This window comes from Serinus canaria, chromosome 4 (assembly GCF_022539315.1).
Source record: "Serinus canaria isolate serCan28SL12 chromosome 4, serCan2020, whole genome shotgun sequence".
NCBI lineage: Eukaryota > Metazoa > Chordata > Aves > Passeriformes > Fringillidae > Serinus > Serinus canaria.
In genome coordinates, this window is record NC_066317.1 from 30,548,860 (window position 1) to 30,560,939 (window position 12,080).

The 12,080-nt window shown below is 38.4% G+C and overlaps 1 protein-coding gene across 8 annotated transcripts in view; it reads left to right on the top strand.

The window, feature by feature from the left end:
• The window catches only part of GRIA2 (glutamate ionotropic receptor AMPA type subunit 2), an 86,631-nt gene that overhangs the window by 46,528 nt on the left and 28,023 nt on the right, over window positions 1-12,080 (top strand). For all 8 annotated transcript variants that reach the window (XM_030239556.2, XM_050973891.1, XM_030239554.2 and 5 more), the window contains exons 5-6: window positions 1,389-1,442; window positions 3,707-3,868. In XM_030239556.2, the coding sequence (XP_030095416.1) occupies window positions 1,389-1,442; window positions 3,707-3,868 (216 nt within the window). The remainder of the gene's footprint in view (window positions 1-1,388; window positions 1,443-3,706; window positions 3,869-12,080) is intronic.

A 12,080-nucleotide genomic window follows, 5' to 3' on the forward strand; every position in this document is an offset into this window, starting at 1 on the left:
CTTCTCAGGCAGCTCCCTTAGCAGAATCTCATTTCACCCTGATAACACCCTTTGGGCAACTCTGTGATTACTGCCACTACTTGTCTGTCCCTGCTAGAGAAGGTCCTCTGAACTGCTGAATAGCTTTTGTGTGCACAGCTCCTTTGTCATGGCTTTTGGTACTACTGCTGAATTTTCTGAGTTTTAACTGGCAGCATCCTTAGTGTTCCTGCAGACAAGTGGGAAGTTTTAGCAAGCTGGGTTAATAAAAGATTACCCAGTGGCAGCTAGAGCAGGGTTACTGAGCACTGATCCAAAGGCTTGCAGCTACTGCTTTTCTTCTCAGATACCAGTGCTGAAGAAATATTTCATACAGAAGAGCTGATCTATTTGATATAACTGAAATTTCTTTGGAAGCAGCAGCTATGTAAGAAATACACCTGAAAAATAGTTCTTAAACCTCTTAGTAACTATTTGGTTTTAAATAGTCTGATCCAAGTAGGATGCTTTAGGATGCTTAAGCTCATATATCATATATGTATTGACCTCAAAAGAGGAACAATTTAATTACTTCCATGGCCTATGTAATGTGATCCCTCTCAGTCTCAAACTCTAGTATGTAAACTCAGTGTTATAACTGCTTTCAGTTATATTTCTGTAACTTCCTTAACCCAACTAGGTGGAATGTTGTTCACTAGTACCCTGACATAAGTTTCAGGATACCTAGTCTGAATATTTTAGCTGTGTGTTAAATGAGGAAATGAATGAGTCATCCTCTCTTAATTTAAGTTCTTTGTTCTCGTTGTTCAAAAGATAGAATAAACCTCTAGACTGCTCTGTTCTTGCACATCCTTCCTCTAGAGAAGTGCTTACCTTCAGAATGCAAACTTCCCCTTGCAGACATAGTTTTAGGCTTATTTGGGAGGAGAATCCATGCTACAGGTGTGCCAGCAGAGACTGTTGAGAAACACCAGCTGGCTTTGAGGGGGATTGTGAGGAAGACTTAGGGCAATAAACAGTTGGAACTTTCCAAGGTTTCCTCATAATTCATTAATGTCAGTGGGCAGAATCTAGCAGGGCAGTGTTTCTAACACATGATGCCTGCTCTCTCCTGGCTGGTTGTGCCTCAATACACACCACAGTAATCAGCATGCAGCACCTGTGTCTGGAGGGACTCTCCCTCTTGGGACTTGGACTTCAATGTGGCTGATTTCTAGCAGCAAAGTGTATGCTCTGTGGTGCATTAGGTAAAATAAAGGATAAAGCCTCACACAAACTCAGTATTGTATACCATAAAGACTAAAAAACCCCCAGCTTTTAAATCATACTGCATTTTATGCCTTTCAAGTCTTTGTCTGTATAGCAGGTGAACATTCTCCATTATGGGGGTATTTCTGCTTTTTTTACAGGTTATCACAATTGGTAAACATGTTAAAGGATACCACTATATCATTGCAAATCTGGTAAGCATTCTTAGTATTTAAAATGCCTGTATTGCTTATTTGACTGTTTGTGGAATAACATCTACTAGTATTTTGTTTTAAATACATTTTAGAAAAAGGAAAAAAAGCTAGATGTCTTTATCCTTGCTAAATGAATGCATGTGTTGAGATTGTTTACTGGCTGAGTGTTTTCAGGGTTTAAATGCCTCTTATGATATTCCCATCAATGAGAATGAAGGTTGCTCAGCACCTTCAATAGAACTTTTCCTTTTCGCCATACTTTAGAAAAAGAGGGTATGTAAAATAGAGAAATAACTTTCTGCATCATAGGATGATACATTCATTCAGCAAGGTGATGACATCTCACAACTTTTAAACTAGTTCAGAATCACAGTTCTCATGTTTCATTCTGCTAGACTAGTGAGTCTCAGATTTCCACATTTCATCCCTCAGATTGGCTGGGTGATCAGTCTGAATTCATGTTTTCTTGAACACAGGTGATCAGGCTGTATAGCTAATAGTGTTCCTGCAGGGAAAGCTCAGAAAACTCACTAAATTATGTCAAGGGAATATTTTTGAAATTTTGTCTAAAGGTGAAGGGCCTTTTTATTGATAGTATTGATATTAAAGTCTATAAACACCTATACTGAAGCTAGAGGAACTAATCCAGTCCTTTTTCGTAGCAGACAAAGCAAGTTCTGTATACTCAAATCTCAGTTATCCTGTTCAAGAAGAGTTTTGGGGGTTGCAGAGTGTGAGCGCCACCAAACCATTTTTTTTCCTCATTTATTCTGGAACTGTGACAGTGTTTGATATAAATTCCAGCAGGGCCCAGAGTGCCCCAATTGACACTGTCTTCCACAGCGCTTTGAGGAGCCTGAGGAAACAGAGGAGCATGGTGTGCCTGTGGCCCTTGAGGCATCACCCCTGTCTCCTCCTGGCCTTTGATGGGAACACTTCCCCCTCCAGGCAGGCAGTGCTCTGCAGAGTCATGTGGGTGCCACGGTGTGAACAAGCCTTGTGCTTCAAAGGCTGAACACTGGGGTTTCATTCTTATCTCTTAATAACTAATTTTTGGATAAAAAAGTGGAGGAGATGATATTCATAAAGCAGGCATAAAAGTCTTACAAAATGTGAGAAATTGTCTGTTAGACATCTGTGGTTTGCATTGCAAATGCTGGATAAACAGTATTTTGAGTCTTAAGGGAAATTTTAGAAAATGTGCCCAGTGGATTTCATGATGTTAACTGCTTGCTATTTTAGTCATTGCTTTAAATTTGTAACAGTAAGTCCATAAGATCTAAAAATTACTGAATCTTATGTTTTAAAGCTGTTTATTATCATGTATAAAGTGTTTATGGAAGTGATTTTAAAAACTTGTTTTTCTCTGCCAGAAGGAAAACTTACCTAGTATTTGAATCATATCATCACTGAACCCATATGCTTTCTTCTTTTTGGACTGTAGTAATATCCTCCTCCTGTCTGATCAGTCATTCAAGAAATTTATCTATTTTGAAAATTAAGAAATGCTGATAGATGGAGGTTTGAATATACAATGAATGTTCCTGCTCAGCTGTCAAGTTACATAATCGGTGTAGAAGTGTCTGTATTAGCAGGCAACAACACATGAGGATCATTAATATGCAATAATTAAAGAGCATATAGCAATTGTAGCACCTTCTGATAATGTGGTTTGAATTTGCTGCTTCTTTTTGTATTCACTCCCAACATTCATTGGTAATGAAGTCTCTGACATCGTTATTTCATGTAAATGCTTTGTATGGTTATTTGGGTGAAGTTAAATCACAGAAAACAGAACACAAGAACTTTTTGCAAGAATGGGAAGTGGTTCTTTATGTCAGAGGGAGGGGGCAGTGGAGATGGTAAGTCCTTCCACATGCTTTAGAGCTCCTAAAAAAGAGGATATAGCTGTGGCTGTAAGTATTCCTACCTAAAACTTCCTTGCCTGTTACTCATGTCTCCTGTTCCCTTTCTCACTTAAGCGGTCCCCTTGCAATTAACAGGATGTTTAGGATGTCAAGGACAGGTCCACTCAGCCCTTGCTCTCTATAAAAGTGTTTGTCTAGTGGGCAGCAAGAAGCATTGCTGGCTGATGCAGCTGATGACTTAATCCTGGCAGCCCAGGATTTAAGTTGGATCCAGTGTGAGGAAAATGTTGGCTTACTGTTCTGCAGTAGAGGTCATATGGTAACACTTTCTTTCTATACACTATTGAGAGAACTGCCAAAACTATTAAAATAACAGACAATTTTTTCTGTGCTCAGGGATTTACTGATGGAGATTTGTCAAAAATTCAGTTTGGAGGAGCTAATGTCTCAGGATTTCAGATAGTTGACTATGATGATCCCGTGGTGTCGAAATTTATACAACGTTGGTCAACACTGGAGGAGAAAGAATATCCTGGTGCACACACTAGTACAATCAAGGTATGTCTTATGTTTGTTTTAGCTGCACTAGAAGTACAGGAAGTGAAGGGTTTGGAATAGAATAGCAAGAGACAGAGAAAGCCCTTGAAAAGCCACAGTCCCAACACAATTTTATATTTCTCGGGAGTACTTTTAACATCCTCTGTCATAGGACTGATTGAGCAAAGATGCTACACTCTTAAAAATGGTCAATTTTTAAGAGACAATTTTTTCTTGTGTCACTGTAAATCTGTGCCTGGTAGCTTGTTAGGTAATTGGTTTGGATATGATGATAGATTCACTAGATCTACTGACATTTTTGATTTTTCTCTTTCTCTGTTTTGAAATGTTTCTCTTTCTCTGTATTTTGAAATGTTTAAAGACAAATATTAATCATGCTTCTGGGGAGCACAGATTTAGCACTTTTTTGATGTAACATAATAACCCAAAGAAATGGTTATGCAGTTCCTTTGAGACAGATGCCCAAGTCCTACAAAGACTTACAAAATTAAATGCTATGCCTGATGTGCAGAATCTTGATCTGATTTCAGGCCTGCATGACATACAACATAACACTGGGCAGGTTGTTTAGCTTTTATACCTCAGTTTTACTTCTGGATGAGACTAGGATAATAGCACCTTCTCTCTTTCTCTAACTATCAATTAGTGGCTGCAGGATATTAAAAAGAATAATTCAATTTCTGTTTAAGTAATACAATCAGAGATTTTAATGAGAACATGATATTAAATAGCTCTAAAAGAGAAAATAATAAGTTGCAAATGTTCTAGCCATAACTTTTTTGTGCTATAATTTGAATATGAAGCATGTTCTTAATTTATAATGGAATTAATAAAAAGTTCAGCATGGAAGGAAGAACCATTTTTTTTCAAAGGCCTTGTAGAAAACCTTAATTTTAATTTTAAAAAAAATTTAAAGATTCCTTTTTTATGGGGCCAAATTTGGTGGTAGTGAATTTCTTACTTGATGTGTAGTGTATGTAATCTGTATTGCTCTCATGCAGGAAAAAGGGAAGGGATGTGGCTTGGAGAATTAACAGAATCCTTTTGTCTCTCTGATTCTTGAGTGCCCAAATCTACCTACATATTCATGTTGCAGAATCATAGTCTGGAAATAGTCATAGGGAAATACATAAAGCACATGACTACAGTGAAGAACTCAAACTGAAACCAAGATGCAGTTTTTATCAAAGATGGAAAAATAAATGGGTGAGACACAGTGATAAGGTCTCTGGTGTTACTTAGACTGGGGGGTGTAAGATAACATAAAGTGGTGGCAATGTTGTATTAAAGCACTAAAATCTCTTACTCTCTCACAGGTATTCCCTTTATTTCTTCCATGATAAGTCCTTTCAATTCTAGTAGAAATTGAAAGAGTTGAAGGAGAGTATTTGCAATATCTTCTGCTTTTGAGGTTTATTTTTTTAATAGATAGGAAAAGTAAAGTATCTTGAATTTCATTAATTTAAAACACATTTTAAATTGGTTTAAAAGGCTGGCCTCTCTTCCTTTTTATATTGTTTGCTCAAGATATATATAGGACTTCACTGATACTCACTCAAGAAATTGAGATCTATATTAGATTATCAGATAATTTATAAATGCTAGAGGTACTGATGGTGAGGGAAGTGTGGGTGTATATTGCAATATTTGGTGACATTGATTGTACCAGTTACTGTGTTTCTTTGTGTAGCTTTCTATCTCTTGCCCTCATACACATATTAGCTGTCATTTTTGCTTGTCATTACAGGCAGGGTTAGAGGTATGTCACATTTCATACCCGCTTTAGAGGGAGCTAGAGGCAGGGCAGAATCATAGAAATCATGGAAGCAGGGCAGGAGAGGTCTTTGACTGGTCAGTCACCCTTCTGTTCTCCTTGCCTGAAGGGAGAATCAGATAAACCTGTGCAGTTCCCCTGAGTAGTGATTTCACAGCTTCTCCAAGCATCCATCTCAGCACTTAGATGAGCTTGGTTTTGGCTTTTGTCTAACCTTAATCAGTCTTTATATCACCTAACCCATTACTCCTTTATATGTTTCTAATGGCTGTGAAGGGTTCTGCTTTTTCATTGTCCTTCTGTATTTGAAAATGGCTGCCACTTTTTCTGTCTTTCTTTCCTCTCTGCACAACCAAATAATCTCTTTTTCTTTGATTTTTCTGCTCTCAGATCCTGTTTGTCATTTTGCTCTGGAGCCTTTCTATTTGGTACCTCTTTGAAATGCCAAATGGGCTTCTGCAACACATTTGAGTGCTATGCTGAGGAAATGGAAATAATGGCTTCATGTGTCTCAGAGACAGTACTCACTTCAGGGGGTTCTTTTCTATAAGTTTCTTTTACTTTTTTTTCCCTTTCCTCATCACCATGACACTATTGAGGTGTATTTCTCATGAGGCAGATGCTAACAGCCAAATCTTTTTCTACATTGCTTTCTTCTGCTGTTGCCAGTTTAGATGAGCTCATACCATATCTGTCCACTTCATCATTACTTTTAAGTACAGGCTTTTTTCATTGACTCCTGCTGAGTTGCATTTCTTACCTGTCCTTTGTGAGCATTTTATCCTTTCTTCTATTGTTATTCTAGCTGTGTTACCCTCTGCTTCTGTATAAACATCTAGATTACTGAGCAGGTTAATGCACTGGTCTCCCACTTGTCCCTTAAGTGGTCTTACAAATAACTTTTTTTCCCTTTTGATTTTGAGGTAGTTGTCCAAATTGCCAGTGCTGATAAATGAACTTTTGCTCCCAGTCCCAAGGAATCTAGGAAACTCTTGCTGCAGATTGTGTATGAAGCAGATAGGAAGGCTGACAAGAGCCCTGCATCATCAGTGTAGAAATGAGAGGTGGTTGCATGCCCCTAACAGGTAATATTATCTCTGGGATTGCAAGTGTTCTGTCATTGCAGACAAAAACATTGCAACTCTATTGTACTATCTTCCTTTTGTAATCCAAAAGAAAGTGTGCATTCATTTCAGATTACAAAATGCAAGTCAGTGGACTATGACTGAGCTGATAAGACAAACCACAGCATCCAAGTGCAGTCCTGAAAGTAGAGAAAGGCACCCTTTCTAAGAAAATGTGCATTTCAAAGGAACAGGCTCCTCAAGAAAGAAGAGCATTGCTAAAAGCCTCTTCCACAGATGCCCAGAAGGATATCTGTATCAAATTGCTTTAAAAATGTATCTTTACAATTTATTAAATATTAATTATAAAAAATTGCTGTCTTAGGACATAGATCAGAAAAGACACTGGTCTCATTTGTTGCTGCACTGTACCTGTACTGATAAAAGCACAAGTTTTATAGATTAGGCAGAATGCTTAAAAAAAGTACTTTGCAGACTTTTTTACAGAATATTTTTACATCTGTCAAAATTAATATTGATACATTGTTTACTTCAGATTAAATTTAAAACATTTCTGTTGCAACCAGGGGTGTTACCAGTCTATGCATGCAGTTCTAGAAGAGCTAATGTGTAGATCTTGAAACAGAGTTGAGCACCCTGGCTAATTTTTTGCCAAGTAGCAAAAAGAAAGACATGTTTAATTTTATAAAGGCCAAATAATAACAAGTTGAAATTTTCTTTTGATCCAGTATTGTGTATTTACAAGTATGCTGGGCTTTCTGAGCCTAATGTTGTTCCAGGCTGTTACATTTAAGGCAAACTTCTTGATCTTGTGGAAGGACACTGAAGGACAGCACAACCATTCCCATCCAACTGCTCCAGTTTGCTGATCTGTTTAACCCATTTCTGCCTCTTTGGTCTATTTGCTGAAGGAAGCTCAATCTCTGTCTCTTGAAGGCTAGTGAGACATAGGTTGTACTACCTTTGTGTGGCAGGGTTTGGTAGAAAGGGACCACAGGGGTGGCTTTTGTGAGAAGCTTCTGGAAGCTTCCCCCATGTCCAGTGAAGGCAATACCAGCTGGCTCCAAGACTGACCCTGCTCTGGCCCCCCAAGGCTGAGCTCACCAGGGAAGGTGGTGGGGACTCTGCTAACACTTTGAAGAAGAGGACAAAGCTGCTGCACAACAGCAGCCAGAGAGAGGAGTGACAACATATGAGAGAAACAGCCCTGCAGACAGTGCAGAAGGAAGGACAGGAGGTGGCCCAGGTGTCAGAGAAGAAATTTCCCTGCAGAGGAAGAGTGTGCAGAGCCCACCCTGTGAGGAGGAAGCAGTGGCAGAGATGGGTGCTGAACAGACTGCAACCCCTTCCACATCCCCCTGTGCCACTGTGGGAACAGAGTGTAAAGAATTTGTGAGTGAAATTGAGCCCAGGAGGAAGGGAGAAGTGGGTTGAGATGTTTGGAGATTTGTTTTTTATTTTCTCATTATCCTACTTTGATTTGATTGGTAATTAAATGGTTTTCTGAGTTGAGTCTGTTCTTCCTGTTATGGCCATTGCTGAGTGATCTCCCCCTGCCATTATCCCAACACATGAGCCTTTCATTTTATTTTCTCTTCCTGGTCCCTCAGAGAAAGGGAGTGACAGAACAGCTATGGTGGCACCTAGTGACCAGCCAGAGCCAACCCCCACCTAAGTACTAAGCTTCAAGTGGGCATGTCCTGTGAGGGACAGCAAAGGTCTCTGGGCTTGTCTCCTCTGGAGAGGAGGAGGCTGAGGAGTGACCCCATTTTTCTCTACAGCTTTCTAAGGAGGGGAGTGGAGAGGGCACTGCTGAAATCCACTCCCTGGTATCCAGGGACGAGGGGATGAGTGGGAATGGTTCAGAGCTGCACCAGAGCAGGTTCACACTTTGGAAGCATTTAGACCTTTGGAAGCATTTATTTACATTTCTTTCATATTTTTGGGGTAGTCAAACAGAGGAACAGCCCTCCATGAGAGCTGGCTGATGCCCCATGCCAGTCTGTCTAAGAGGCATTGGGACAATTCTGCTAAAAAAACACTTTAGAATTGGTCAGCCCTGAATTGTTCAGGCAGCTGGACTAGATAACCATTGTAGGTCTGTCCAACAGAGATAGTCTATTCTACAAACCATCCTACTCTGGGATAAGCTTTCCTAAGAGCATCCTGAGGCTTGAAGTGCCTGAGACAGCTTGCCTATGATGTATACAGAGATTATGTGCAGCATGCAGAAAAAAAATTGGGGCTACCTGGTTGAAGACCTAATTAAGCTCAGACTCACAGAGAATCCCATTGTGTCAGAAGGTGATAACAACCCTGGTACTCATGCAGCTATTTTGGATGGGTGAAACTGTTTCATGCTGGCACATAATGTTTCAGATGTTCTCTTTTCATGATTGTGTTTCTGGCTTCATAACCTCTTTCCCCACCCCAGCAGTGCATAGCTAAGATACCAAAACACTAGATTGTTTTTACCTCCTGATTTTGTCTTCAGTAGTTTCACATTTTCAAGTTTCTTCTTTATAGTCAAGTCATATAGTCCTTAGGCAATTATTATGAAACCATAAGTCAGGAGTAATGATGCTTGTAGCTGAAAGATGCTCATTTAACTGTACTGGTGCTAATTTAGCTGAAGGAGTCAATACAGGTAACATGCAGAAGAAAAAATACAAAAATACATAGCACACAATTATTTACCTTGCAGAAATAATTAACATTTAGATGACTCACTTATGTTAATGAGCAAAGAAGCAAACAATGTGAACAAAGACAAAAACACTGAAAACAATTATTCACACTGAAAATTCAGAACACAGTTTGTCTAGATATAGATGACAAAGCAAAAGTGTACAGTTGATGAATTAGACATTATCTTCATTTTGGGCCATGCCTCTTATGATTGCAGTGTGTTGGAAAATGGTTTTATAATGCAATGAATTTTAATAAGAGTTATAGGGGATATTCTGTTGCACCTGCTACAGTTTTATAGAAAAATATGATTGACTATACACTAATTCATGTGGATCATAATGATTTATAAATATGATTTTTTTTAAATAGGTAATTTTTAGTATTTAGTACAAGGTTGATCAAGGAACTGATCTGGAGTATTATTTTTTTTTCCTAAGTTTCCTTATAAATCTGTAGATTTTTGAGATTGTTCTGCCTGTTTTCAGTCCTTGCATTTTGGTTTTCTGGGCATAAAAAGGTCTGCATCTTACAGTTGGTGTTCTACCTACCTGGTTTCACTGGGCTTTCAAATCCCAGTATTCTGTTTTCTCTAGCTGAAAAAATAAATACAAAAAATGTGAGCAGAGGAAATTTCAGTTAAACTTCATGCTTCTTTTTAATAGCTTAAGGCTGTTTTTTGTAAGTAATCACTCATTCCAGCATAGTTGGTTTGGGTTGGGTTGTTTTTTTGGTTTTTTTTTAAGAAAACTCAATTAAAGAATGGAACATTTAGTCACTGAAAGCAGTGGGTGGTTTGAGGCAATATCTGTGGATTTGTCTCAGACAAGCAAAAGGCCAATTGACCCAGATCCTTCGATCCTGAAAGTGAAAGTGGATGAACTGCGCTAAAGCAGATTTCAGAAACCTACAGAGCCAAGGTCTCTCTGAAGCTATGGTTCTTTGAACTTGAATCCACTTATTCTTAGTGATTATAAATTGTTAAGGATCTTTTGCCAGCAAAGTGCAGTGGATTCCACCTGCCTGTTTTTCCAGGAATTCTGTATTGCTTTTTCTCAACCAGCTATTCATCTGGATATGGTGGATATAAACAGGGAAAGCTACTATTCCCTCATGATTTAATTGTTCCTCAAGGTCAGACATGACCCTGGCCTCACAAAGATCAATGTCATTTAGGACAGTCAAGCTTGATGGAGAATTGGGGATAAGAGGAGAAGAGGGAGTCATAGACAAAGATGAAAATAGTAGTAGTAGGAGGAATGATGTCATGCAAAAAAGGGGTCAGCAAAGTTAAAAGAGGCCATTGAAATGTGAGTGAAAGAGACAGAAAAGTGGGCAGCTCAGAGCTGGAGAGGCATCTGTGGCTGCAGGTTTCTTGGATCAGGGGAATAAGGGAGGAGGAGAAGCACTGGGGATACTTAAATGAATAAGGAGGGGAGACATGCAGGTTTTTTTCTGGGGCAAGTCTGGTATTAAGGACCAATTAGTGTAAGTAGCTGCCTATATTACCTAGCATGGGGTGGCAGAAAAGTAAAAATGAAGTGTTTATTATTGTTTGACAATAACTATGTCTTGGTGAAATCAGCAACTGGGTAAGAGTGGTGTATTCAGTTTATTAGTATTCTGCTTGGAAATTACATTGGAGAAAACAGGAGGAAGCTGTTTGTCTTGATACAACAGGTATCTTGTTGCTGATTAGGGTAGATGAGGAGTGAAAATGAAAATGGGGAATTGTGGTTTAGGAATTGTTTTAGGTTTTTTTGTGTTTCTTTTTTTCCCCCTATTGTTTTATATTTAAGACTTGAACTATTACTGTTAGTTTTAAATGGCATATTTTGAAAATTCTTAGAACATCACAGTAAATAGGATAAAGACTGCTGATTGGATTTTTTTTCTCCCTCTCCTCTCCCGGAAAAAAAATAAAATCCAAAATCAAAGCAAACAAACAAAAAATCCAACAAAACAGCAAACACCAAAAAATGCCAAAACCCACACTCACAAGAAAAAGGTAAAGAACTCCACACACACTTCAATACTTCAAACATTCCCATTAATTCTTTCAAATCCTTTTTTTGGAGTGTATCTTTTTTGGAGAATTCTTTTCCCTTTCTATTTGTACATTTTGTTCTTATCCTGTGAGATATTCCTGCTTGGTCTGTTTTCACTACTGTGACCAAAGGCTTCAGTTTTTGCTGCGGGATCCTGCTTAATTTTATTACCATGAAGAGTGACATATTTTGTTCTGGCTTAGCCTTGAAGAACAAGCTTTTGTGTATTTATATGGGGAAAATTAAAAAGTTGTATATTCTTTGTGTTTTACAGTGAATTCAAGGTGATTTTATCATTAGTGGCATTGCTGTTTTGCATGTTTATTATGAGTTAGAAGTAAGATTACACAAATCATTCTAGAACCTTACTCATTTTGTTACTATGTCAGTTTTCCACAGGCAGTGGCATGATTAGAATGTAGCAGCATCTTTTATAAGTGAAATGCTGTGGGTTCCAATTCCAAATAATTATTTTCATTATTTCTGTAAAGCTTTTTGATTTCAAATCCAAGTAAATGGTTTCCATTTACTGTATCAAAAGACCAAAGTGCTTTAAAACCTGTATTCTCAATGTAAGATAAAAAAAAGGTAGGTACCTGCACTCTTTTTCTCCTGCT